This window comes from Mytilus californianus, unplaced genomic scaffold, assembly GCF_021869535.1.
Source record: "Mytilus californianus isolate M0D057914Y unplaced genomic scaffold, xbMytCali1.0.p SCAF_3, whole genome shotgun sequence".
NCBI classification, from domain to species: Eukaryota; Metazoa; Mollusca; class Bivalvia; order Mytilida; family Mytilidae; genus Mytilus; species Mytilus californianus.
In genome coordinates, this window is record NW_026262679.1 from 129,132,814 (window position 1) to 129,160,403 (window position 27,590).

The 27,590-nt window shown below is 30.3% G+C and overlaps 1 protein-coding gene across 3 annotated transcripts in view; it reads left to right on the forward strand.

Moving 5' to 3' along the window:
* The window catches only part of LOC127736195 (galanin receptor type 1-like), a 49,338-nt gene extending 22,599 nt beyond the window's left edge, over positions 1 to 26,739 (forward strand). The window contains exons 4-6 of one of the 3 annotated variants that reach the window (XM_052246786.1): positions 1,864 to 3,102; positions 7,557 to 7,619; positions 19,258 to 26,739. In XM_052246786.1, the coding sequence (XP_052102746.1) occupies positions 1,890 to 3,102; positions 7,557 to 7,619; positions 19,258 to 19,352 (1,371 nt within the window). In that variant the 5' untranslated portion in view covers positions 1,864 to 1,889 and the 3' untranslated portion in view covers positions 19,353 to 26,739. Of the gene's footprint in view, positions 1 to 1,863; positions 3,117 to 7,556; positions 7,620 to 19,257 lie in introns of all 3 variants that reach the window. The other 2 variants (XM_052246788.1, XM_052246787.1) reach the window with 2 other exon arrangements.
* The last annotated feature ends 851 nt before the right edge of the window (positions 26,740 to 27,590 follow it).

Sequence of the window (27,590 nt, forward strand, 5' to 3'; positions counted from 1 at the left end):
ATGTCTCTGCTGCTGTTAAATATAATATATTTATCTAATGTCTCTGCTGCTGTTAAATATAATATATTTATAAAAGACTTTAAATTTGACATTTAGTTGCTTACATCTACGTCACTTGGTCTCTGGTGGATAATTGTCTCTATGGCAATCATACCACATCTTCATATTCATATATTCAGAATTTAAGACATATACTTTTTATACTGGAGATTTATTTCCAAACCGTTTCAAATTTTCAACAAGTTTTTCATGGGGTTTGTTTTTTTTCAAAATTTTTCTATAAAGTGTGGATTATTATTGTGTCAATGTTTTAGAGATTATTTGCTATGGTAGTATTTGTTTTCTCCTACTTTGGATTTTTGGTTCCAACTTTTTTACTCTACTTACAAAATTGCAAGTGTTGATTAAAACCAGAAGTGATATTTTCTTACCCTACCCTTCACTTGCTGCATATTTTATTTAGCTTTAATTTACATTAAAGAAAATTTATGGAACAGAAACTGCTTTATTAATAAATTCTATGTAATTTTCACAGGATGTTATGATTTTAACCTAATTTTGATATTTTAAATTTTTTTCTAAACTTGAATACGAAAATAAAATTTTGACCAACAAGTGTTTACCAACAATCAGTGGAAAAATGAAAATTTATAAGTTAAACATGTTTTATAAAAAAATCCATTTTGTTATACACATGTACACGTACAAATTTTAAACTTATGACCAAAATTATATGTTGGTACAAACATATGCTGTGATATCAATTGCAATTATAAAGAGTAATGCTTAATTTTTGAAAAAAAGCAAAATTCATTTGGAGTTCAAAATGCAATCTTTAATAATAGATGAGTGTCTATATAATATTTAAGCTGTAAACCTATCTGAATTATATATAACAGAGATAAAAAATATCTGCCTCACTTCTTGTTCACGGACAAAAAATTATAAATAACTTAAGCCAACCACCGATGAGGTTAGTATAATGTGGGATGGGTTCAAAATGTACATAAAAGAACACGCAATAAAAATTTGTCCTGAAAAAACCTGAAATAACCCTTTCTTTACAAAATGGTCACTGTTGAACTCATAGTGCAGAAATATAGCTTGGTTTGTTGTAGTTTGTTTGTGAATTTAACACAGCTCTTGCCATTTTTTTGTGGCAGCATTTGGTTAAGAACTGACAAAAAAAAACATTACCGTATGTTATGTAAGGTAAATGGATGTCCTAGTTAATTTGCATCCATGTATCAGGTGACATCAGATGAATGTTTTATTTGTGGAAATTTTATATGATGATTAATCATTTATCCGAAAGAATAATGGAGAAATTACAGTAAACAAGTTTTTATTAAAATTTTATTTCACTTCACTGGTGTGAGCACAAATTAACCAACCTTATATATTTGTAGGTGAAAACCAACAAAATTATAAATTTTTACCATATGATAATTTTTCTGAATTAAATAATTGAACAACATTATTGCTTTTTATCAATATTTTTTTTTATAAAAAGAACCCCCAAAAAAACTTGCAATGCAACTAATATACAGTAGATGCATTTATGTTTGTCGGTACCAATTTTTGTGGATATTTGATTTTCGTTGTTTTGCTTAAGTTTTCTTATCAGCCTTATTAGAAATTTTGCTTCCTAGAACTTTGAAATTCGTGGATCACATTTAACCAAGAGGTCAGAGAAAGGTATCTAACGAATTATAATGAATTCATAGTAATAGTTTCTGTAATGTAGGTCTAGAGAACAGGTGAAAATCTAACGTTGATTGGCATAGGTGTAAACAATCTCAAAAGTTTTATGCATCTTGTTTGATCCTATTTAATATTTTTAAAGTTCTGTCTTTTTTGTAGATCTTTAGTCATCCTTATAATTAGAAATGGAGGGAGATGAAGACAAAAATCCGGGAGTATCAATGATAGTTATCTGCGTTATTGTAGCCCTGATAGGAATAGTTTGTATCCTAGGTAACATACTGGTCATCCAAGCGTTAATATGCTCAAAATATCCCAGAATTCCAATCTACATCGCAATCGGAGGATTGGCAGTAGCCGACTTGCTCAATATCATCATGGAAAGTCCATATATCATTTTCAATGAAGTTGGGCATAAAGGCATAGTGAATACACCTTTGTGTAAAGCACATTTTTATTTGACATCAGTATGTTCATATGTTGCAGGAGCACATTTGGTACTTTTCAGCATTATTCGTTGTATCATGTTGAATGAACGTGTCCGTTCCAGGTCATACGTTCGACACACCATTGTAGGGTGTGTTGTTATATGGATAGTTATATGCCTGTCAAACATTCTAAATCTCAAAACTGTAGCATATGACAAAGACTTTAAAGTATGTGTTGAGCTAGGTTCAGACCTTACTCCAGAAGATGAGAGAATATTATGGTTACGGTTTTCATTTTCATATATGATTCCTTTACTTGTAATATGTATCTTATATGTAGTGACAAAGTTCCTAAGCATGCGATTTTTTTACGAAAGTTATTCCTCAAGAGAACGTAGATTTTCAAAAATGGTGACTATCTTAGTAATAACATTTGCTATTTTCAAATTACCAAATGAAGTAGTATATATAATGATTTTTTACAAAACTCGAGAGTTTATTTCTGGTTTGAAAATAAACCCAAACTATGATGATGTTTTGATTAATCAGATTGATATGCTATTTGAAGTTTCGAAATATTGTGAAATCGTAGCATTGGTAGACTTAGCAATTCGTCCAGTCATATATGCAAAGTTTTCTTATTACTTTGGAAATAGTTTTGATGAAATTATTAACTGTAACACTTGCCGTGAAAGAGGACATCGTCCTAGACGGAAGAAGACTGACAGCGGAATGTCAAATCATACTACTCTAATTCAAGATGAAGGTGAAGAAATTGATAAAGATAACCTAGATGCTGAGGATGATATCGATGAAAATGCAAAACATGTGGACGAAGAAAACAATGAAATGGATGTAGTCGATTTCATAGAGGATGAAGTTCAAGATTCAAAATGTCCAATCTCCATTATCATCAACAACGAAAAAAATGGTGGATTATTTGTTGGATCAATTTATGATGAGAAAAATGGTATGGTTTTAGGGGTATGTTAGATCATATAAAGAAATATGGTATGGTTTTAGGGGTATGTTAGATCATATAAAGAAATATGGTATGGTTTTAGGGGTATGTTAGATCATATAGAGAAAAATGGTATGGTTTTAGGAGTATGTTAGATCATATAAAGAAAAATGGTATGGTTTAAGGGGTATGTTAGATCATATAAAGAAAAATGGTATGGTTTTAGGGGTACGTTAGATCATATAAAGAAAAATAGTATGGTTTTAGGGGTATGTTAGATCATATAAAGAAAAATGGTATGGTTTTAGGGGTACGTTAGATCATATAAAGAAAAATAGTATGGTTTTAGGGGTACGTTAGATCATATAAAGAAAAATAGTATGGTTTTAGGGGTATGTTAGATCATATAAAGAAAAATGGTATGGTTTTAGGGGTATGTTAGATCATTTGAATGTAGTCAATAAGATATAAAGAAAAATAGTATGGTTTTAGGGGTATGTTAGATCATATAAAGAAAAATAGTATGGTTTTAGGGGTATGTTAGATCATATAAAGAAAAATGGTATGGTTTTAGGGGTACGTTAGATCATATAAAGAAAAATGATACTCAAATTGATATCAGATCTACATTGGTGTTATGGTTTAAATTAAAAATGTACAAAATACATATTTTTATGCCCCACCTACGATAGTAGAGGGGTGTTATGTTTTTAGGTCTGTTGGTCTGTTCGTTTGTCCGTCAGTCCGTCCGTTCTTCCGTCTGTTCCGCTTCAGGTTTAAGTTTTTGGTCAAGGTAGTTTTGGATGAAGTTGAAGTCCAATCAACTTGAAACTTAGTAAACATGTTCCCTATAATATGATCTTTCTAATTTTAATGCCAAATTAGAGTTTTGACCCCAATTTCACGGTCCAATGAACATAGAAAATGATACTGCGAGTGGGGCATCCGTACTGTACTATGGACACATTCTTGTTCATTTTATGGTATTCCATGAATATAAGCATCTATAAAGAAAAGCTTTTTCATGGTAGAAAATGAAAAATTATGGAACCCGTAGTTAAACTGTAAATTAATCATTCATACTTAAAGAAGATCCTTTTTTTTTTACCAGAGAGTTTGTTTACAATCTTACACTGTCAATATATGACATTGACTTGTCATTGTGGTATTTATCCAAGCTCTGAACATATTAGGTAAATGCTCTTTTAACACCTATTAACATTGTTCATGATTACTCTGTCACTTGGATGAAATTCTGATTCATGACAAATGCCTGACATTGTCTAGAATAATGCCTTTTAATGTGAAGCCTTTTACAAGAAACACTTACAATTTATTCAAAACTTGTTTAAACTTTTGTTAATTTGAGCTGGACATTTTGTATTAACACTTGTCTATTTTTTGGAGACTGCATGGTATTAAACTCAATCTTTATTGTGTTGTTCGATAGTTTTCTTGTGGTCATATTTAATACCATTTGGTAGGTGTCAGCTATTAATCAAACCCAATTCTGATCATTACTATTCATTTGATGTAAGCAGTCAAGTCTCTTTGCTGCTTAAGGCCAGCCCAAAGTCCCTTAACTGTGCACTAGTTGAGTCCAGCCTGCAGGACTTCAAACTAAAGGAATTTCCACCCATTATGTAACACAATTGTGTTCCATACGTTAATCATCAGGAAGTAACTAAATACAGCAAATCAGAAACGATTACATGTAACCTTTATAGACACTTAATAACAATCTGTACGAATATTATAGACCTATACCCTGCAGCCAATAAATGACCATGTCTACTGTGAAATAACATGTATCCGTCAGGGGTTAATTGCATAGTTTGACAATTAACCACAGACTAGTATTACTCCACAACCAGACTACTACGCAACCTGCCAACAGCTATGGGCCATTGTGTAACGATGGATGACCCCACTGAACTATATAAGATCCAGCTTTGGACTCGAACGAGATAGATTCGTACAGATAGATTCCGACAGGAGATTCGGCCAAGGTCTCCCCCCTCGTGGGTAGGCTGGAACTAATGCACTTATATCCGAATGTACTCCATCAGGACTGAACGGTTATACCACTATACGATCACGTGTCCGTGTGACGATATGAACATTTGAACAATTCAACTTTAGAGACAGTTTGTGAACAATCTAACATTTGAACTTTAGAAACAGTCTTAACTTTGTAATTACATAATAAAAATTATTTATCCACTTACTGACTTCGTTACATTTCCAGTTAGACAGGATTTGTGAAAGGTAGATTCATATATTGTGAATTCAGAAATTATTGTGAGCATTCATTATTGTGATTTTTGAGGAATAAACAAAATTGCGCAATAAGTTATTGCGATTTCAGGAAAATCTGCAAACAGATATTTGTATCAGTTATCAGAATGAGAGTTCTTATTATTGTGATACTCAGCCAATCGCATTATTTGCATTAATAAAAACCTCACAATATATAAATTTCTGAATTTACAGTATTATGCATTTAACCAGAGACAAATAATACAAGTATTATATGTCTCTGATTTAACAAAAATGTTCAAATTATTGATGGGAAATTAGCAAAGAAGTTAGTAACATTGCTAGTCACTAAGAAGTCTGTGCAAACACTAATTACCATATTTAACTTAGTAGAAGACCTTACCTTCTGTGGATTCATTATTATTCATTGGGGGTATCAGTTGACGTGGATATAGTGTTACCATGAATTGAAATGTTCAATGTCAGAAGTACAAATTTTCTATAGGTTGACTTTGGCAAAACCATGAAATCAAATATCCATGGAAATGCAATTTTTCTCTTTACCACAAAAATTGGTATTAATGAAAATAAATGTTGTTCCATGCTGGTCCTAGCAGGTCGTGGGAGGTAATGTTCTTCAGATTCTTAGGATTTATTATTAAAATTCTGTCCAGAAAAAAAAACTATCAATTGTTTGCAAGGTAACAAGTACCTGGTATCTAGTGAAAGGGAGGGGGGAGGCTTCTGTATAAAATCTCAAATCTGACAATGCAAAATGGTTTAATGATATAGTCATTATCAGAAACACATTTAAGGAAGTGTGTACCAAAATATTTTTTAAAGTTGAAGTATTTACTTCATGTATACTACATGTACATTGTATCTAAAAACATTCTTCAAAGTCAACATACATGTACTCAATTTATAAACCTGCAGTTTAAAGAAAATAATATGTTGAATTATGGAGAAAATTCTTTCATGACTAGTAATGATAAATTTTAGAAAGGAAGCATTTTAGATTTATTTCCTCTGATTATTTATTTCATCAAAGGCTATAAACAAAATAGCAACACAAGATATTTTAAACTATCTCAGGTGCTTTATTTTCAAAATCAAAACTATCTTTAAGAGATAATACAGATACTAAAAACACCCATAATTTTATTCACTAAAATGTCTATACAAATTGAATATTCCGTTATATTTGAACTGTGTTATCTTGGTGATCTTAGTAGGACACCTTGTGGTTTACGAATAATTAGATGATCAAATAGTTGTATTTTATGTGTTAGAATTACTGTAAATTGATTTAACCACAGAAACTGTAATTTAAAAGTTTTTATTACTAGACAACACTTTTTCATAGCAAAAAAATGAAAATAAATTACACCACAAATTATTAAGACAGTGAACTTTAAAATTTCAAGATATAGCCTATTAGATCAAGGACGTTATAAATATAACATAACAGTACCCAAATTGCACTGAGTACCCAAATTGCACCGAGTACCCAAATTGCACCTTTTTTGCAAAAGAAGCAGCGAAAATCTTATAAGTTTCCTGAAAAACTAAACAATTTGTAGTTTTATAATTTGCCATTATGCACATGTTTCAACATAGCTTATTATACTTAAAATATATATACTAAAATTATATATCAACAGATTAAGTATCCAGTGAAAAAATTAAAATTTACGGAAATGTCACATTCGACGTCCACAAAAAACAACTTTTATAAATGAGCAATTAAATTATGCAACGGGCATACTTTTCTTACAAAATGCAAATTAGGCATGTACTATTGTCAAATTGTTCTAAAAATGTGGATAAACAAAACATCAGTTGATCGCTTTTTATGGAAGTTGAAGTTAAGCATGGATGCTATTTAGGTACTCCTCATTACTGAATTTGGGTTTTTTTGGAGGTAGGTTTAAACCCATTTCTATGTTTCAGTATGGATTCAAAATTAAAATTGTGGAAATATATAGTAAATAAGGATACATCTACAAAATGAACATGGAATGGAAACTTTTGTCTGTTTCTTTAATAAATGTAGGTGAAAAAACTGTCAAAATTGGTGCAAAATGGGTACCTCACGTTAACCTCCTTCATTAGATTTCCATATACCTTGTATTCAGTTAACTTTTAGAAATGATAGAAAAAATGGTTGTTTGTAATTTGATATAGATATTTTAACTGTACAGGTGTGAATGCCATATCTGGTGTGAAAATTTTCATGGTACTGAAAACAAACATAAGGTACAAAGGTCATTATTGTTATTGTTTAATTTAGGAATAAGAATAAGAATAAGAATTTATTAGTTTAAAATCCAAACAACAGGATTGTTACTAAGTAAACAAACCAATACAAAACCAAAACAAAACAAACAAACAGCCAGACAGGCATATAAATGACAAAACGATAGACATTAAACAATACAAAAATGTAGCATTGAAAAAAAAAAATAAAGATTATTCATATTAAGTATAATACTATTTTTGACAGCATGCCTCCTCTATAAAATTATCAATTCAAATATTATGATTATATATAACATTATAAGTTAAGCCACCAATCACACACAGTTTATATATTAACATTATAATTGTTTCTCTCATTCTACATTTCACTTACCGTGTATTGTTAACAATGATAAGTAAAATATCACATTCTTCACAAGAAAATATAAAATCAAATTTGTTTTCTTTACTCATTGAATTAAAAATGGAGCAATACTAGAAATTTCATTCAACATTTTGATCCTAGTTTTATTAATTTCTGTACATGTTATGATAAAATGGTATTCATCTTCCACCTCTTTATGGCATTTTCCAAGGCTGTTTTGTTGTATCTACCGTGTTCAACAGCCGGCATACTATTACTTATTCTTATTTTGGCATAACTTTTTGTAACATTTTTATCTAAATTCAATAAAAGGTACTTTTCTAGTTCATACTTTACTTTAAATTTTCTGTAGGTTCTTAGTTTATTTCCATTTATTGAATTATCATCATTAAAGAGACAATTTTTCCAAAATATAATGTAATTTTCATCGAGCTTCTTCACGAGGGCTAAAAGTAATCGTTTTTTAGAAAAGGTACGTTGATTTTCCTAAACGTGAGTGAAATTTAATTTTGATAGTAGCATTTTAATTTTTGAAGCAAATCCATCATTTAACTGCTTGTTAACTTTATAAACATTACATAATAAAGACTCATTTTCATTTGAATTTAAAATATGTAACCAAAATCCTACAGAAGACTTAAGGGCCTGTATACCAAAAGGGTACATTCCCAATTCAGCTAATACAGCTGTTTTTACTGCCTTTGAATTAACATTAAGAAGACTTTTCGCAAATTTGATCTGGAGTTTTACTGATTCCATTGATAAGTATTGAGATTCAAGAGTTTTGTTGTTCTTCACAATATTTAGTGACCATATCTCACTACAATACAGTAATATTGGGCTAACACAAGATTAAGGAGAAGTAACATGTTTTGATTACTTTTATATCCAAATATGTTAAAAAAAATCCACCAGGTAGTTTATAAAAATTTGAACAACTATTTTTACACAATTTTTCGTCTGTTTTGGCGTATTGCACATTGAGGTGAATTGTCTGCTCCTTACATGATGTACTGTATAAAATCTGGGTTAATGGTCTAACCTTGAAGTTCATTGAACTTTTTTCTATAAATAAGTAACATATGTAGTCATTGCGTAATTTTGTTTGTTTTGCAATTGTTGCTCCATTTCTCACTAAGTTTTTTTGATAATTTTTGTTGAAATAGATTTTGACATGACAAATATTGATGAGGTTATTTAATATTAAATGACCTTGTATAAAAAGTATTTACTGGATTGTTATTTGAAGGTCACTGATTGATAGATAGACACTAAGATAATTTTGATAAATGGGTATTGGAACTGATAATGTCAGTGTTAAGTACTTTTGATATTAGGAGGGGTTGGTGAGGGATATTTTCCTTCAGCATCTTTATCAATATTATTTCACATGATTTCAAACTCAAAGTCAGTAATTGTTCCATCTTTGTGCCAATTTGTAACAATGCAGAAATTGTAGTTATTTTCTGTTCATTTTAATTCATGCTTTTATTTTATATGCATACATATGTACAGAATAGAATAGAATAGAAAAGAATAATTTTATTTTTTAAATGAGGGCATATAACACATAAACAATATCATTTTAAAGTACATGTACACCCTTAAAAGCCTGCTTAGGACAACATAATGAAAGTCTAAGATGCTATCTCCACTAAAAATTTTAAATAAAATGTCTGTTAAGGTAGATGGGGTGTCTAAATTATAATCCATAGAATTTTTTAATAATTTGCCAAAATGTAGTTTATATCAAGCTTTTTAAAAAAAAATGATAAAAAGAATGGGTCACAGGGCTTATTTTCAGGCTACAGGTTGTTCAAAATTAACAGATTTTGTATAGATTATGCATGGAAAACCCAATTTTCTGCCATAAAACGAAAACTACACCATAGAATTTTGAGATAAAATATGAGAAGATAGCTTTAATAGTATGCTTTCAGATAAGAAAAAGAAAAAATGGGGTCACCGGACCCGTTTTCTTGCTACATAAAAAAATAGGTAAATTCCTAACACATTCTATTGTAAAAGTATCTTTATCTGAATTATCTGCCCTTACATTTGAGTTGCCTCCCCTTATGTGGCAAAGTTGGAAAAAATTGAATCAAACAAAAGTTTTCTGTTTTTTTGTAAAATACAACCATAAATATGATAAAACATGTCATTTTCTATATTGAAATGAAAATTCTTACACATGAATTACCTACTACTCTCAAAATTTGCACATTATATTAAAGATCTAGACCGATTGTTTTCAGGTATTACAAAATCCAAGATGGAGGAAGACACCCTATCTACCTTAATTGGACAATAGAATATTTTATAAAAAAACAACCAACAAAAAAAAAAAACCCTCAAAAACTTATATTCTTTCATATTTCATTAGACTTTATTATCAAGGACTTGAACTGCAGGGTCCCAGGAGTTTCTAGAGTAAAACATTAAAACCATAAAATAAAGGGAGGGAGTTTTTATACGGCCGCAAAAAAATTATTGGTACGATGTTGGCGTCATCGTCAGCCTCGTCGTCATCCTAAAACACATTGGTTTTCGCACTCTAACTTTAGTTTAAGTGAATGGATCTCTATGAAATTTTACCATAAGGTTCAATACCACAAAAGGAAGGTTGGGATTGATTTTGGGGGTTATGGTACCAACAGTTAAGGAATTAGGGGCCAAAAAGGGGCCAAAAATAAGCATTTTTGTAACTTCCAGACATAACTTGTGTGTTAGTGTATGGATCTCTCTGACATTGTACCACAAGGTTCCATATCTCAAAGGAAATGCTGGGATTGATTTTGGGGGTAATTGCCTCAAAACTTTAGGAATTAGGGGCCAAAAAAGTGGCAAAAAACAAGCATTTTCTAGTTTCATGACAATAACTTGTGTGTAAGTGTATGGATATTTCTGAAATTGTACTACAAGGTTCCATATCACAAAGGGAAAGCTGGAATTGAGTTTGGGGGTAATTGCCGAAAACGTTTAGGAATAAGGGGCCAAAAATAAGCATTTTTCTAGTTTCCAGACAATAACTTGTGTTCAATTGTATGGATCTCTCTGAAATTGTACTGCAAGGTACCATACCACTAAGGGAAGGCTGGGATTGATTTTGGGGGTAATTGCCTCAAAATTTTAAGGAATTAAGGGCCAAAAAGGGGCAAAAAACAAGCATTTTTCTAGTTTCAGGACAATAACTTGTGTGTAAGTGTATGGATCTTTATGACATTGTACAACAAGGTTCCATATCACAAAGGGAAAGCTGGGTTTGAGTTTGGGGGTAATTGCCCTAAAAGTTTAGGAATTTGGGGCCAAAAAGGGGCCTAAAAACAAGCATTTTCTAGTTTCCAGACAATAACTTGTGTTCAAGTGTATAGATCTCTCTGAATTTATACTGCAAGGTACCATACCACAAAGGGAAGGCTGGGATTGAGTTTGGGGGTGATGAATCGTAAGGGGGTTCAACAAATTTTGGGGAGGGATTTTTTTTTCCTTTTTTTCCTTTTTTTTTCTTTAAAATTTTGCATTTTAAATTGGTTATTTCTGATTAATATATAAAAGCAAATAATAATGATATGATTTGAATAGGTAAGTTAAAAAAATTTTAAGTTCTTAGACCACATTAATTCTGTGTCAGAAACCTATGATGTGTCAAATATTTAATCACAATCCAAATTCAGTGCTGTATTAAGCTTGAATGTTGTGTCCATACTTGCCCTAACTGTTCAGGGTTTGACCTCTGCGGTCGTATCAAGCTGCGCCCAGTGGAGCATTTTATTTGCATTTGAATTTTTACCATTTATTTAACACCTTAACCTAGCTTTGACCTTAATGTCAGGTCATGTGGCTAAAATCCTGTTTGCTGCTGCCTAAAACTTTTATCCTCAACTTTAAAAACATTAACAATATTAATTCAAATTTGTCAAAAATGTTCCTTACAAAGTCCTGAATGTTCTTAGCTCTGATACTTTGGTGCTGTTTCTTCAATATGGTAGTTACTGATTGGGTAGAATTTTTATAAGCATTTGGTCTAGAGAACCATTGAATCAATTAGAATCATACTTTAACGACATATTCCTGTGAAGGTTTTTATCCCCGAAAGATGTCCTGAATTTGTACCATTAAAATGTAATGTCATTCATCAGTGGATCAAAAATAATGTGACGGTTGGTCTTTTTTCATAGTTAGGCTTAGAAAATCAAATACAACTTACTCTGTACATATTTGTACAAAAAATTTACTTATGAAGTTAAGAAAACATGCATAACCTATTAAACCTTTCACATTTGTTATCGATATAATGTTCAGTTTAAGGTGTTATATTACTTTTATTATCGGAACATAAGATGACCATTTAAAGTTGTTATAACGAAAATATGATAAAATCTGAATACCAGACATCATGAGATTGAAGTCTTGCCAAATATATGTTAACCTGGCCAATAACTGGAGCAGGTGTAATAAAATTAATAATGTAAGATTTAACCAGCTGAAGGATTTTATCAAGAAGTTTGAGAAAACAGGATGTAATGTATATAGTGTATTAACAATGGTAATAGATATGTGTGTATGTAGGTAAACAGATTAAAGAAATTCAAGTTAATGTACATATAGTAAACAATGTTTAAACTTATGATATACTTGTAAAATATGAGTTCCTTTATGGATTTTTATGCCCCTACTGTAGCGGAGGGGGCATTAAGTTTTACCCTCGTCCGTCTGTACATCCATATATCCGTTACGTCCCAAAATTGGTTTCCATTCTCTAACTTAAGTTTGCCTCAACCAAATGTTATGAAACTTACACATAATGCTTATTACCACAAAACACAGATCAAGTCACTTTTACTGTTCTTGAGTTATGTCCCTTTATAACATTATATGCAAACGGGGGCATCATCTGTGTCCCATGGACACATTCCCCATTTATTTGTTCTTTTATAAATTGTAATGGCACATGTTGCGGGAAATGCAGAGGGATTTGATTTGATAATTGCACAGAATTTTTTATGCAAATAAAATGCATCAGAGGAATATTGGTTATAATTATGCGTGGGTACCAATTGTCATGGATTTCATGGGTAAAGGTGAACTACAAAGGAGAAAGTTTCGTAAAGGCCATATTTGGCCCCGATTATAAAGTTCAATGTTTCAAGATAAAAAATGTTTTAAGTTGACTTAAAGACATGTGAGAAAGTTAAATAGAACTATTTGTGTCAAAGTTTTTTCTAAGGCGTTGATTTTTACATCCAAAATAGGTCAAGATGAGAGATTTTGGCGAAATTTGACAAAATCGGCCGGATTTCAACCAAATTTAGGACAAGAAAAACATAGAGCACAGGCGTCGACAAACTAAATATTTAAGTTAGACATGTAAAATGTCTTTACAAACATTATATTAAAAGACTTTTTTGTCGACGTATGCACTCTTTGTTTCCTGTTAAAAAATCAATGGAAATTTACCCATTTTCATTGATTTTTTCGTGGAAAATCAAAATGAGTACTATTTGTGACATCATGAATAAAACGCAGGAACGTAAATTTTCAAAAAAAAGGCTTATTTCTTATTTAGTCACTGTATTAGCTATGACACATTGTGATATTGGTTAATAAATACTAATTTGAAATTTAAGATAAAAAAGGGGGCCATTTTTGGGCCTTTAATATTGAACCTACTCCTTTCACTGTGCAACAAGATACAAGTTTCCTGTAGATTTTTTAACAGAATTTGTCAAAACCATGAAATCAAGTTCTGAATTTTTATCAATCCACAAAATTAATACCAGTGAAAATAAGTGAATTCACAGAACAATAAATCCTTCGATGGCAATGGCAATTACAGATGAGGGACCTTTGAAGTTCTGATAGTTTCACATACTTAACACCCTCGCTTACTGTAATGTTTTTATTCTTGCAAAAATTGGGACAAGATGGGTTTTGCAACAACAACAAAAACTTGCGTTTTAAATTTTGAATGCATTATTTTTGTCCAGCATTTCCTGAAATAGCAATAGATTAATCTTGCATTTCTGTCCATTGTTCATCGCTATAAAAAATGCATGCAATAATTTCTAGATTTACAGTGTAAATTTGTTGGATTCATTTTGTTTCTACCTAGTATAGGTTTGTTCGCTCCTCCTTCATCTGTACATTAGTCGGTACTTTGGATACCCAGCTCTTAAATCAGTGACTGCATTTCAATAAAACTTTCGTATTATCCTTAGTACATTAGGGCATTATGCAATTTCTATTTTATTTTCTGTTCCAAAAGTTTTTTAGGCCTTCCCACATGAAATCAATACTAATAATACCCCATCTACATATGGGGACTATGCAGCAGAAGCTTATAAAAGTACTACCGGTATATATCATCCCAACTATTCTGAACTAATTATAAAATGTACTTTTGTTGCTGTTACATTTCAGCCCTTAGGAAAGACACTGTTTGCCCTTGAATCAGACAGCACAGATAACATACATAAGTGGTCCATAATGTTTTAAGCAAGACCTTGTAAAAGATGAAACATTTTGAATTCATTGTTAACTTTCATTGATATACATGTACTGTAAAATCATAAGTTTCTTCATTTGGTATTGCAATTATGAGAAAAACGATAGAGAGTAAACAATTAAGGTTATCCTGAGGCCTCTTTCTTGTTGCTCCAGTAAATAATCATGTCAAAAAAGTCATTTAAGAAATCAAAACACCTTGCAAGTATAAAAAAGTATGCATAGTTGATGAAGCAAATTCCTGTATATATAAGATTTTATCTGGTGGGTTGTAGGCATTCCTGACTTCTTTTAATATGCAACTATCTGCATTCATTCTGACAAATAATGGTTAACAGTAAATACATCCATCAATTATTCCTTAATATTGGCACTATAGTTATCTGTCCAACAAAGAGAACTATTAAAAAAAATCTTGTGCCTGCTGCCAACCTAATTGTTATATTTAAAACAACAGAATTTTGATGTGATAATTATCAAAGACTTCATATGAATTGCTGGCATAATACTGTACAAGTACATATAATTTTATCTGACTAGACATCAGGAAGAAATTGAGGTATGATACTAAGTATTCTGCCAATATGCAGGTACAGATGTATCTGTTTCTGATTGACTTCAAGTTATTAATTCACCGTTTTCAGAATCTAATGCATTCTGGGTAAAATTTTCAAAAGTATACAACAAGCGTGATTTGCAAACAACGTCCTCACCAATTGAAATTCCACATTATTTTTATTTTGGGGTACAAGCAATGTCATTACACAAAGTCCGTTTGATTCTGAAACAGGGAATTTAGTCTTTTTCCCTCTTAACAATCATGTCTCAGTAATTTTGTATTCTGTGGATTTTTAATCTTACCCCGACTCTGAAGGAAGGGGGTTATACTGCTTTATCTCTGGGGGCCTTGGTGGCCAAGTTGTCTGAAGAAGTTATTCTAGATTGATCAATAGCCTGTAAACACCGAGGTTGTCCTCAACAATTGAAATTCCACATTATTTTTATTTTGGGGTACAAGCAATGTAATTACACAAAGTCCGTTAGATTCTGAAACAGGGAATTTAGTCTTTTCTTCCCTCTTAACAATCATGTCTCAGTAATTTTGTATTCTGTGGATTTATTATCATACCCCCACTCTGAAGGAAGGGGGTTATACTGCTTTATCTCTGGGGCCTTGATGGCTGAGTTGTCTTAAAAGAAGTTATTCTACATTGATCAATAGCCTGCAAACAAGAGGTTGTGTATGTGCATTCGACTAGGATTTCCTGCCGAGGTCAGTGGTTCTCTCCAGGAACTCCAACTTCCCCCACCAGCTAAAACTGACGGCCATGGTGTTGACACCAGCAATCAATCAATCAATAAATCCATTCCATCTGTCTCAAGAAATGTCCTTGCATTTTTATACGCCCGTTTACGGGACGTATTATGGTATACCTCTGTCCTTCCGTCCGTCTGTCCGTCCGTCTGTCCGTCCGTCGTCAACATGTCGGACATTAACTCAAAAATGCTTTAACCAATTTGCATAAAACTTTGGTGAATTGTTTATATCTATTGACGTGAGCTCCCTTTCATTTTTTATAAAATTTAGATTTTACGTTTCCGAGTTATGGGGTTTTATTCATTAAAAAAAGGGGGATTTTCCAGTTTTCGGACAATAAGTCAAGAATGCTTTCACCAACTTGCAAGAAATTGTGGTGAATTGTTTATATCTATTGACATGAGCTCCCTTTCGATTTTTATAAATTTTAGATTTTACGTTTCCGAGTTACAGGGTTTTATTCGAATTTATTCATAAAAAAAAGGGGTGATTTTCCAGTTTTCGGACAAAAACTCTAAAATGCTTTCAGCAATTCTTATGAAACTTTGGTGAATTGTTTGTATGTATTGATGTAAGCTCCCTTTAGAATTTTATAAATTTTACATTTTACATTTCTGAGTTAAGGGGTTTTATTCATTAAAAAAAAGGGTGATTTTCCAGTTTTAGAACAATAACTCAAAAATGCTGTCACCAATTCTCATGAAACTTTGGTGAATTGTTTATATCTATTGTTGTAAGCTCCCTTTTTATTTTCATAAATTTCTAATATGACATTGAGAATTAATTGAACTTTATTTATTTATAGTCTGACAACAGGTTTACTAAGTAGTGCACAACAGCAAGAAATCTTTAATTGAATATTCAATTCATATAACCAATTTCAAGATCTTTGACTACATTTTTCTGAAACCTGTAATATGTCAAATATTTAATTACAATCCAAATTTAGACCTGAATCAAGCTTGAATATTGTGTCCATTTTTGCCCAAACTGTTCAGGGTTGGACCTCTGCGGGCGTATCTAGCTGCGCTCAGCGAAGCAGTTTATTATCATTAACTTCAAATCAGAGCTTCCTGAAATTTGGAAATACTGCTTCATGTGAGCATTCTATACTAGGTGATATGTGACATCTATTGCTCGTCAAGTTCCTGTTTACCAAATACTTAATACAAATAAATATTTGGCACATTCTTCAGAAACTACAAATAAGAGTTTCCTGAAATTTGGTATCAATCTTCCTATGAGCATGGTATATAGTGTGTCTCATTTCTCCTCATCTTCCTGCTCACTGAATACTTATATATATATATATATTCTAACATTCTTACACAAAATGGCCATGTATAAAATTATGGGGCTTTTTATTTAGAGCTTACAAGTTTGTATGAATTTGTTAAACCAAGAAATCAAATATCAACAAAGACACATTTTTCCTCAATCGATGCAATTTGTACCCACAAAAAACAAATGAATCCACAGTCATTTGACAGTATTACTTAATCATAATGCATACTTTCATTACGCCAAAATCAAAATCGTTGTAAAAATTGAGAAGCATATTATTCATTCAATCTTTTAGATTCATTCATAGTCAGTTTGAACACAGAAAATATATCAATATTTCAACTCTCATTTATTTGTTTTTCTGCTTTTACATTCAAAGCTTCAATAATTATTGTGATGTGACCCAAGAAGTTTATATTGTATATTGTGAGAGCAGTGTAAAATATTACCTGGAGTAATATCATTCACCAGTAAGCAGGTCCTACTTAAAACATTACATTTGTCCAAAATAAGCATGCCAACATTGTTATATTTAATACAGAACTATGTTTTATCATAATTGGATTTTTTGTTTTTTTTTAATATAAACATTTGACTTGTTTTGATTTTGGTCCAGATGAAAACATGCATTCACTCAGTGTACTGATTTATCGTTAGAAACGTCATGTGTTTATGTTACAAAATTTATATTTTTTCACACAAAATTATTGTTGTAAGCTTCTTTGATTGAACTTGAATTTGTTTGATATAAGACCAATTTGACTTACATGTAGAACAACTTATACTGAACCTTCTTTTTGAAACTAGTTATATTTACCAGATATACACCTTATCGCTATTTATTCCATTCCGGGTAAGTTCTAAAATTACACAACTTTTTCATCCAGTTGAAGCTATCTGGGGCCCTGTTGAAACAATGTATCATGCATAATATTTTTTAAAGAGACCTGTTTAAACCATCGTAAACACTTCAAAAAAATATTTTTTTTACTTTAATTTGAGTTTCGAAAAAGTGGATCATAATCTATCAAAGTTTCAAAGTGTTCCCGTTCTAAATTTTTTCCTCCCTCAGCTCGTTACTGATGACCTTTGTTTTGGCTCCGGATGCCCAAACAATAAGAATAAGAATAAGAATAAGAATATTTATTATTCCAATCAAGGGCCCTTGGTGGGCAACATAACATGTACACATAAAACAATACATCATGATTTGTAACAGAAAAACATTTTTATATATTAAAATGAAACATTAAAAAGTTCAGACAGATGTTATTATCTTTATTCTATAAAAATCACATACATTTAATTCCAGGCAGGATCAGAACTATAAAATCATTACAATTATCATTGTTATTACATACATTAATTAACATTTCTTCTAACATCTAGACATGTAATAATATAGCTCCCTAAATATTTAAGTATAGACAAATTTTCATTAGTAAATAACCTAACAAATTTTGCCTCATTTGAAAGATATATAAAATTGGGACAGATACAGTTTAGGAAGTTGTCTAAGTGACTGTTTTTTTCGGATTGGACCAATTAGCGATAAGGTGTATTAGTCTTAACAAAACTTCTTTGCAGGCCCTTTTCAAAACACTGGTTTTAAGACATTTGTTTTTTTAAGAAATTTAGTTGGATAATCTGTAAGTTTACATTAAAATGTGGGATTTGTTATAACATAAAAGAATAAACAAATATAGTGTTAATTCTATTTCACAATATGATTTTGCCTTAGTGGTTTTCTTTCAGAAGTAGAGGTTTATGAGTACATAGTTCACACAGAGGTGAAAAATTGTTCATCTTCACCTGATGTTTTTGTTTACTGCCTTCTAAAATCAATATTTAGACTTGACCCCATTATTGACCAATCAAAAAGATGAATCCTATTTTCTATCCAATGATGTTGTTTCATTATTAATTTAGAAGGATAGTCATAGTCAGTCTTGTTTATAAACATTTACAGAAAGAAATATTTCAGATATGTGTGGGCTATTTCCTAATCAATGTAATGGTGTTTTGTGTAATTGATAAGCCTCTCACATGCTTACAATGAGGACATTATAGAAATATTTATTAATATTATTGTTGTATTATTCCGATCATATGACAAACCTTAAAGGGAATTTAGTGACACTTTTATCAGATGCTTCTTTATTTTTTATTTCAGGTGAAACTGGAATCAGAATCGAAAGAATTCCAATGAGAGAAAAAGAAAGTGAAAAAGATGATATAATTGAAGACACATTTGGAAAACCAGCTTGATTATGTTTCATCTTTTCAGAACAAAATTATATAATGTTGAGAAAACAAAGATGTTGTAAAGATTTTCAATTGAGTTGTACATTCAGTATACAATATATATATATATTGAGTTCATCACCCTTTCTAGTCATCAAGAATCAAACATAGCTGTTTTATGTTGATTATAGAAAGATATAAAACTTTTTATGTCATTTTCATGTAATCAGATTTGATCTAAGCTTGAATGATACACACTCTGAACAGCTGGTCTTGTATATGATAAAACAGAATTTGGTCTTTCTTAACATTAAAATTTTTTCCTTATATTTCAAAAGAGTTATCGAATATTTGATTTTTGTTTGTAAAGAAATCAATCCCAAAAGATAGTGAAATGCAAATCTGTAAATTATGATGACAGTCTTGTCCTTGCTGGAATGTTGACAAATTAAACTAATAAATTACTCAGAAATGTACCATACACTGTTTTATAATGACCTTTTTTAGAATTCATACAAAAAATTAGCAATCCTGTAGGATTTAATGCCTTTTGGACATTGCTAAATTCTTGAATATGGATATTTCTTTTTTAGGCATTTCAATTGGATACAGTTTTCATTTTAAATGTCAACATCTAATGACCTTTGTTTTAACTATTTTGATTAACTTTCTTCTTTTGCCAAAATTATTGTACGTTTCTTGTTGTCTCTGGAAAAGTGAATGTGCATTTAAATTCTGTTGGGCATTTACAAATACAGTATATACATTTTTTTATACAAATATATAAAGACAGTGCTAAAAATATGGTAGTTACTCATAATAACATAATAGAGTCAGCCATTCTTTAATTGTAATATAGAAAACCTATATGTAGCTGTTGTTTTGTGGAATTTGATAATGTACATGAATTGGAAAATTGAATTATTAATGTCAATTATAAAGGATATTATTTTAATGTTCAATTCTATGATATATAATGACTGGATGCTATAATTTTCCAACTTTAATACCAAAGTGCCTTATGAATTAATACAGAAAATTAGCCTTAGAAAAAAACAATTGTAAATAAATAAGTTAATTTATGAGATTTTTAAATGAATCAGGGAAAACCTGTTTTAAACCAAAGTTAATAATAAGAGCATGTTTGTTTCTAACATTATTTTGTTAGCTATGTCTGTTGGTGAGTTCACTTTTGGCTGTCATCAATTAATTATCCTGCAGAACAAGACATTAAACATAGATTTAGAAACAAATGCAATGTTAACATTGGTCAATAGATCATTACTTAATAAATTTATATGCATGCCTCACAATACTTCTGCATTGAAAATGATTTATGTTCCCATTTGTTCAGGAAAACAATGTATTTACATTGCTGAAGTTCAAATGCTACTGATATAGCATAAACAATAAACATTTAATTAATAGTCAACTATACTGCACATACATCCTTTGATGACAACATTACAACATAATAAAGTAGTAAACAACAAATACATGGATAGTGGTTAGAAACAAACACGCTCTATAATTCAGGATTGTAAAAGATACCTCTTGTGAACTGCAGCTTTTTATCAATATTCTTAAGAAATGTTATAAATTATGCTCAATTTTGTGATTTTTTTAATGGACATATTCTTTGCTTGTTATTTCTATATGAAAATGTTGCTTGTTGTGTTATTTCTGTATGAAAATATTTATAAAGGGCAAAATTTTAAAGCTTGTTCATGATTTCACTTAATGTTTATTTTGAGTACACTGTTTTATTGTTAAGAAAAGCTTCAGTAATGAAGAATCCATTTATTACTTTTTCACACATGTTTGACACTTTATAATTATGTTTTCTGACCGATTTTTTCCCCCAACAATTTTTAAAAATTAATGTAGATTTTTTATTATCCTACGCAAAAATGCATGCAACATATGGAGTGAAATTGATTTGGCAGTTTGCATTAATCTCGTGGCAATGAGCTGCACATTATGTAATTCTTTATTCATATTCAAAGTACAAAAATGTCGTTGATACCTGACCGAATTTTTGTATTACATTAATATGATTTTTGTGGTTAAGCTTAAAATTTAAACTTTTTCTTTCTTTAAGAAGATAGATCTTGAAAGTTGGAGCAGTAGGGGTTCCAAGTATAGTAATAGGGGTTGGATGTTTTTTGATGATTTTAAAAATAAAGATAAAGAACAAAAAGGAGAAGTTTACAAATGGAACCGCTCCCTATAACATCAACTAATTAATAAAGTCATTTTGAAATAAGACGAACTAGTATTCAAAAAAATTCTTTTTAACATTTTTTTTTCTTGAATAAATCGTTAACATGTGCTGTAAACTTAAAAAGGAATGTTGAGTTTTTGTTTTGTTATTTGCTCACTTTTATTTGTTATGACTCAGATGTAAATAATCACCATTTTCTCCATTGTAAATAACACATTATATCATCTTTCTACATGTCCCTTCCATTTGTCTCTTTTATCCTCCAGTCCTTAATATTATATTGTTTTCAGAATTTATTGTAAAAATGCCTCTAGTGAGAATTTTACAATATTTCTATTGTATCAGTTGACTGTTTTGACAAAGATCTATTATGTTTGGCTAATTTAAAATTTTCATTGAATAATTTTTGGATACTGTTAGTTAAGGAAAAGGGTTATGATAAGGCTATTTGTTTGGCCCTTGAATATAAAAAGTAGATCAGACTATACTACTTTTCAGTTATTAAAAATAAATAAAATTATTAGTTTTTAAGGATTGAAGAATTTTACAATCTTGCAATGACAGGACCCAGGTTCTTATCATAAATCATAATTTGAAGAAGATGCAAAATGAAACAAAAGTTATAAACCATTGCTTACTTCCCCATAAAAACCTCTCTTATGTACACAGAAAATGAAAGTTCTTAAATAGGTAAGTCTACAAAATTGTTTGTTACAAAAACTATAGTTGTTTAATTCAGACAATAAAAAAAAAAGTACAAAATAAGAAAAAGTCTGTCTTTCATTAGGTGAAATGTAGAGGAGTGAGAAAAAAATATTCTGATTTTCATTTTTAGGATGAATGATAGTATTTTTAGTGACTACAGGATGCTATAAATAAAGATAAAAATGAACAAACACATTTCTAACCAGGTAGAATCATGAATTATATTTTGACAGATCTGTAAAAAGGTACATGTAGTGACAACTGTTGAATCAGAAACATGTATTATCAAACTAATCAGAATTAAAAATAATCACCGACTTCTACAGCCTAGACCTTCTGGATCCAGATAAATACATGTTATGTTGTCAACATGGTCATTGTATAGCTCAATATGTTATTTTGACTGTCAGTTAATAGTGTTATGTAAATAACCACACAGATGTTGCAGATTTTAATTTTTGTAACAAACATCAAGGTAAAAAAGAGAAACTAAAAAAAAAAGATGAATGTTTATTACTTCTGTTTGTCGTCAAAGCATAAATCTGAAGAACCTTTGTGTAGATACAGACTTTCATATGTTTACTCTTTACAACGTGACTTTGTTTTCTTGTACACGTCTCGTCCTGAACATGCATGAAATATTTGCCACTGGACCTTAAACAACCAACAATCAATCAATCCTGTACACACAACATGAGGGGCTCTTTACTCCTACATTAGCCTTTTACAATTTGGCATTAATAAAAAGAAAGCTTGCCTCAATTTATATTATCTTTATATTATAGTCACCATCATTCAATGTAGCATGGTCAAAATCTGAGTCAGACAAAGATACATTTCACGAGTTATTTAACATAAACAATATTGACTTTTAAACTTAATTTGGTGCCTTCTTCTTCGTCTTATGTTCAATAAAAATTAGGGCATTTAATCATTGAATGAAATGCCAAATATTAAACAGAATTTTTAATTAGGTAGTCATGTTCACTTTTAAACACCTGCATATATAATTAGAAGCAGGATTAAGTTTTAAATATCATTATCAGGTGAAATTAAACTTTTATTTTAAAAAGTGTCGTTTTATTTATCCTCGGTTTTAGAGGCATTGTTTTGTATGTAAATAAGATATACAGCTTTATATGTTATATAGTGTGTTGTTAAGAAATTAGTGCTAGTCTTTAACATGTACCATATTATCTTAAACAATTTGTTTTCATTGGACATGTTGCCATCCACCAACCATCCTGTTAAACAGAAGTATTGTGGAATATAAACTTACACATATATCTATATATTCAATTAAAAAATCATTCATTTTAAAAAAGTTAAATTCATAAATTTGCATATTTTAAGTAATGTGTTTAGGTATTGATATTTATCAGCGTTTCCATATTGAAGACATTTAAAAATGCTTTAAACATATAGCCAAAAAATTCTCAAAAAATGAAAAGATATATATTGGTATGAATTTATTTTCTTGATATTTATATTAATGTAAATACTGAACAATTAAATGCCTCTTTTTTTGTTATGTTTTATTCTCTTGTTGATCATTTGATGTTATATATTGTATTTTAATCATTTCTTACATCTATTTTGTTACTGACTGCATTTTTCAAATCTTTTGCATTTCACATATATTTAGAATGAAAGAAGTATGTCAATGGTCAGTATTATAATTTACGGGTATTTCAGTATGACCATGTGATTGTGTGAACACTGTAAATTGACCTCACTATATCATTTATGTACATATATATGTTTACATTTGGTTATAAGTTAACAATTATTACATATTTGCTTTGTCTTGGTGTTAATTGAATGCCAATAACATACCAAGTTATTGATTTTAGATGAGTCGAGTGGCAATTGGTCCAGATGAAGATGGAAGTAGGGTAAATCAATATTTTATAGCAATTGAAGGTTTAATTAGCTAAAAGCAGTGTCAGATTCAAAAGGGGAGGGGGAGCATATCCCTTTGATTGTCTGAAAAAAAAAAAAATGTTGATATAAAATTGTCCATCAAAAATTTTACATTGCTAGACCAGGCAATATATGACAATAACACCCCCCTTTTTTTCCAAAACTTGGATCTACCCTTGAAAAGTAACAGTATGGATATATTTTGATACTTAATTCCTACAATTTTTTACAAGAATTTCAGTAGTGTGATTGACACAACAGTATTGGTATTAAAAGTACTGTTTTTGACGTGACATTAAAAAGTATCAAAAGTCATGTGTTAGACACTTAAAGATAAATTGGATTACCACCCTTTAAATGGAAGAGAACGCTTGTAGTAATTGAGGTTATAGAAATAGTATTTTTTGCTGGCTCACGTCTGTCAGTTGTAGTACATGTAGTTGTAGAAAAGTATGTTTTAGCTGGCTCACGCCTGTCAGTTGTAACTGTTATAGAAAGATAGGTTTTGGCAGGCAGAATCATGATACATTATTTATAAGTATGAAGTTGCTTATCTTGGAATATTTGATGTATACTGATAGTTATCATAGAACACAGAAAAAGCAAATAAGTAAGAATTGTGACTACCAAGCAACAAGACTCTCAAATAGGGCATTGATGTGTATATGTGTGTTGTTATCGCTATTATTTTTCAATTCACCTCATTCCTCTATTGTTGCATCTATTCATTGTAAAAAATTCTGTCAATTTATTCATGTAAAAACTTACACATTAATTTATCATGTATTGTGACATATGTTGTGGTGTAAAAGTTCAAAAATCCTGCCTACATATTTCCACACTGGCTGATTTATGCTATTTTAGTTGGTATTAAGAGAACGATCAGGAGGAATCCAAGTAAATTATATATGCCAGAGGTCATAAAAGTAGAATAATGTTTTCAAATTTATTGTTGGTATCAAATTAAATATTCTAAAAGGAATCAGTCCTAGTTTTTGAAATTCAAAAAGTATGCTCTAAATTTTAAATAAATAAAAAAAGCAGTGAAAAATATTGGTAAATTTTATAAGTACTGAATTGTGTTATTAACTGTTTGATAAACTGGAAAGGAAATGGTATGTATGGAAAGGCAATTTGTAAGTTCACCCAAACAAAGTTCCTATGGTATCACATAAAAGAAAATTAAACAGAGTCAGCATCAACCAATACATACTAATAGGTCAGCTCTTTCATGTTAATTAGATTATGTCATAATAAGTTTATCAAGGATGAAAGTCGTTAAAAAAAAAAAAAAAATCATTTCCATTTTAACAGAATTTTTAAAACAAAATTTTTGAATGCCTTTTACCTTCCAAACTGCAAATTTTACGGGTCATCAGTCATTTAATTTTTGTCCGGTTTGGATTCTGTTTTATTTTTTTGAAACCTTTGCATAAAGTTTTACAATTGTATTAGTAATTTTAATCATTTGATAGTTGGAAAATTGTAATAGATTATAAAACATACAGACAATCATAGGGTACTACTGTCAATGACGTAAAACTCAGGGAAATTAAGGTTGCCATGGATATATAAAACAATTTTAAACATTAAGAAGCCTTAAAGGAAGTTTGGCATTGTACTGCAATCAAAGAAAACTCCATAACTATATAGCCGTGTATTCATATCTTGTAGGGTAAAGCATGACTTTCTATGCGGGTACATAACCGTTCTATGTCACCGTCTGTGAATTTTTAAGCCAAAGAAGCGTGGTATTATTTGTAATATTAAACATAAACAAATTAAATCGTCATCAGGATCAAAATGATATAGGAAAATACATTATTCTCATTTTACTCATTTTGATATCATTTCACAGTTAGTATGTATATAAATAATTGTAATTAATCAGGGTACCTAAATCAATGTAAATAAAATCATGTTGATATAAATTACATATTTCTATTCTAACATCTAAATCTTCAGAGTCATACAGTTGACCTAAATCTTCAGAGTCATACAGTTGACCAATGTATGGTCCATTATGATTAAAACACTAGTTACCTTTCACAGACGAATGTGTATTAAACAAACCACGAATGAATAGCAATTTTTGGAAGGTCTCTTGAAATTTTAAAGGTGTTTTAACTGCTTTGGATTAAAATTCATATTTGCAGAGTAATCAACTGTGACAAAATTTGTTTTCCTAACATCAAAGTTTATCACAAAAAAACTTATTAATTAAATGAAATTAATTGAAAAATTTCAAAGCATTACATTTTCTTTATAAGATATTTATTGAAAAATGCAATCTTCCATTAAATTTAGTTTTAAAACAAATAACAAGATAATGAGGAAATTTACATTAGTTGAAATTGGTTGTTATGGACATTGTTTTGCCCAGAAAAGCCTTTGTTTTTAGCTGTGGTACAATTTCTTGCCAGTTATAATGTTATAACATTTTATTCTTTATTTTCTTGCCTCATCTTCAGCTTATAATTTGATTGTAACATGTGTGTATGCATGCTCATTGTATTATGGAAGTATTGCTCAAATATCAATAAAATATATAATAATCCAGCTATATTATTGTTATTTACTGACACAGCAAAATACTGGTTGCTAGACTAAAGGTTGTTTGAAGGTCAGGAAAAAAGGTCTTCTGTGTCCATGGTATTGATTGTCAGAGTTTCATTATCTATAGGTTGTTATTGAGATCCTAGGCATTGGTTAAGTAAAACAGGAGGTCTTATACAATTGATTGATTGGTGTTTAATGCCACTTTCAACACTAATGTGCTATTTCATGTCTGTCAGTTTTTATACGCCCGTTTACGGGACGTATTATGGTATACCTCTGTCCGTCCGTCCGTCGTCAACATGTCAGACATTAACTCAAAAATGCTTTAACCAATTTGCATAAAACTTTGGTGAATTGTTTATATCTATTGACGTGAGCTCCCTTTCGTTTTTTATAAAATTTAGATTTTACGTTTCCGAGTTATGGGGTTTTATTCATTAAAAAAAGAGGATTATCCAGTTTTTCGTACAATAAGTCAAGAATGCTTTCACCAACTTGCAAGAAATTGTGGTGAATTGTTTATATCTATTGACATGAGCTCCCTTTCATTTTTTATAAAATTTATATTTTACGTTTCGGGGTTATGGGGTTTTATTCATTAAAAAAAGGGGGATTTTCCAGTTTTCGGACAATAAGTCAAGAATGCTTTCACCAACTTGCAAGAAATTGTGTTGAATTGTTTATATCTATTGACATGAGCTCCCTTTCGATTTTTATGAAATTTAGATTTTACGTTTCCGAGTTACAGGGTTTTATTCATAAAAAAAGGGGGGATTTTCCAATTTTCGGACAAAAACTCCAAAATGCTTTCAGCAATTCTTATGAAACTTTGGTGAATTGTTTGTATGTAT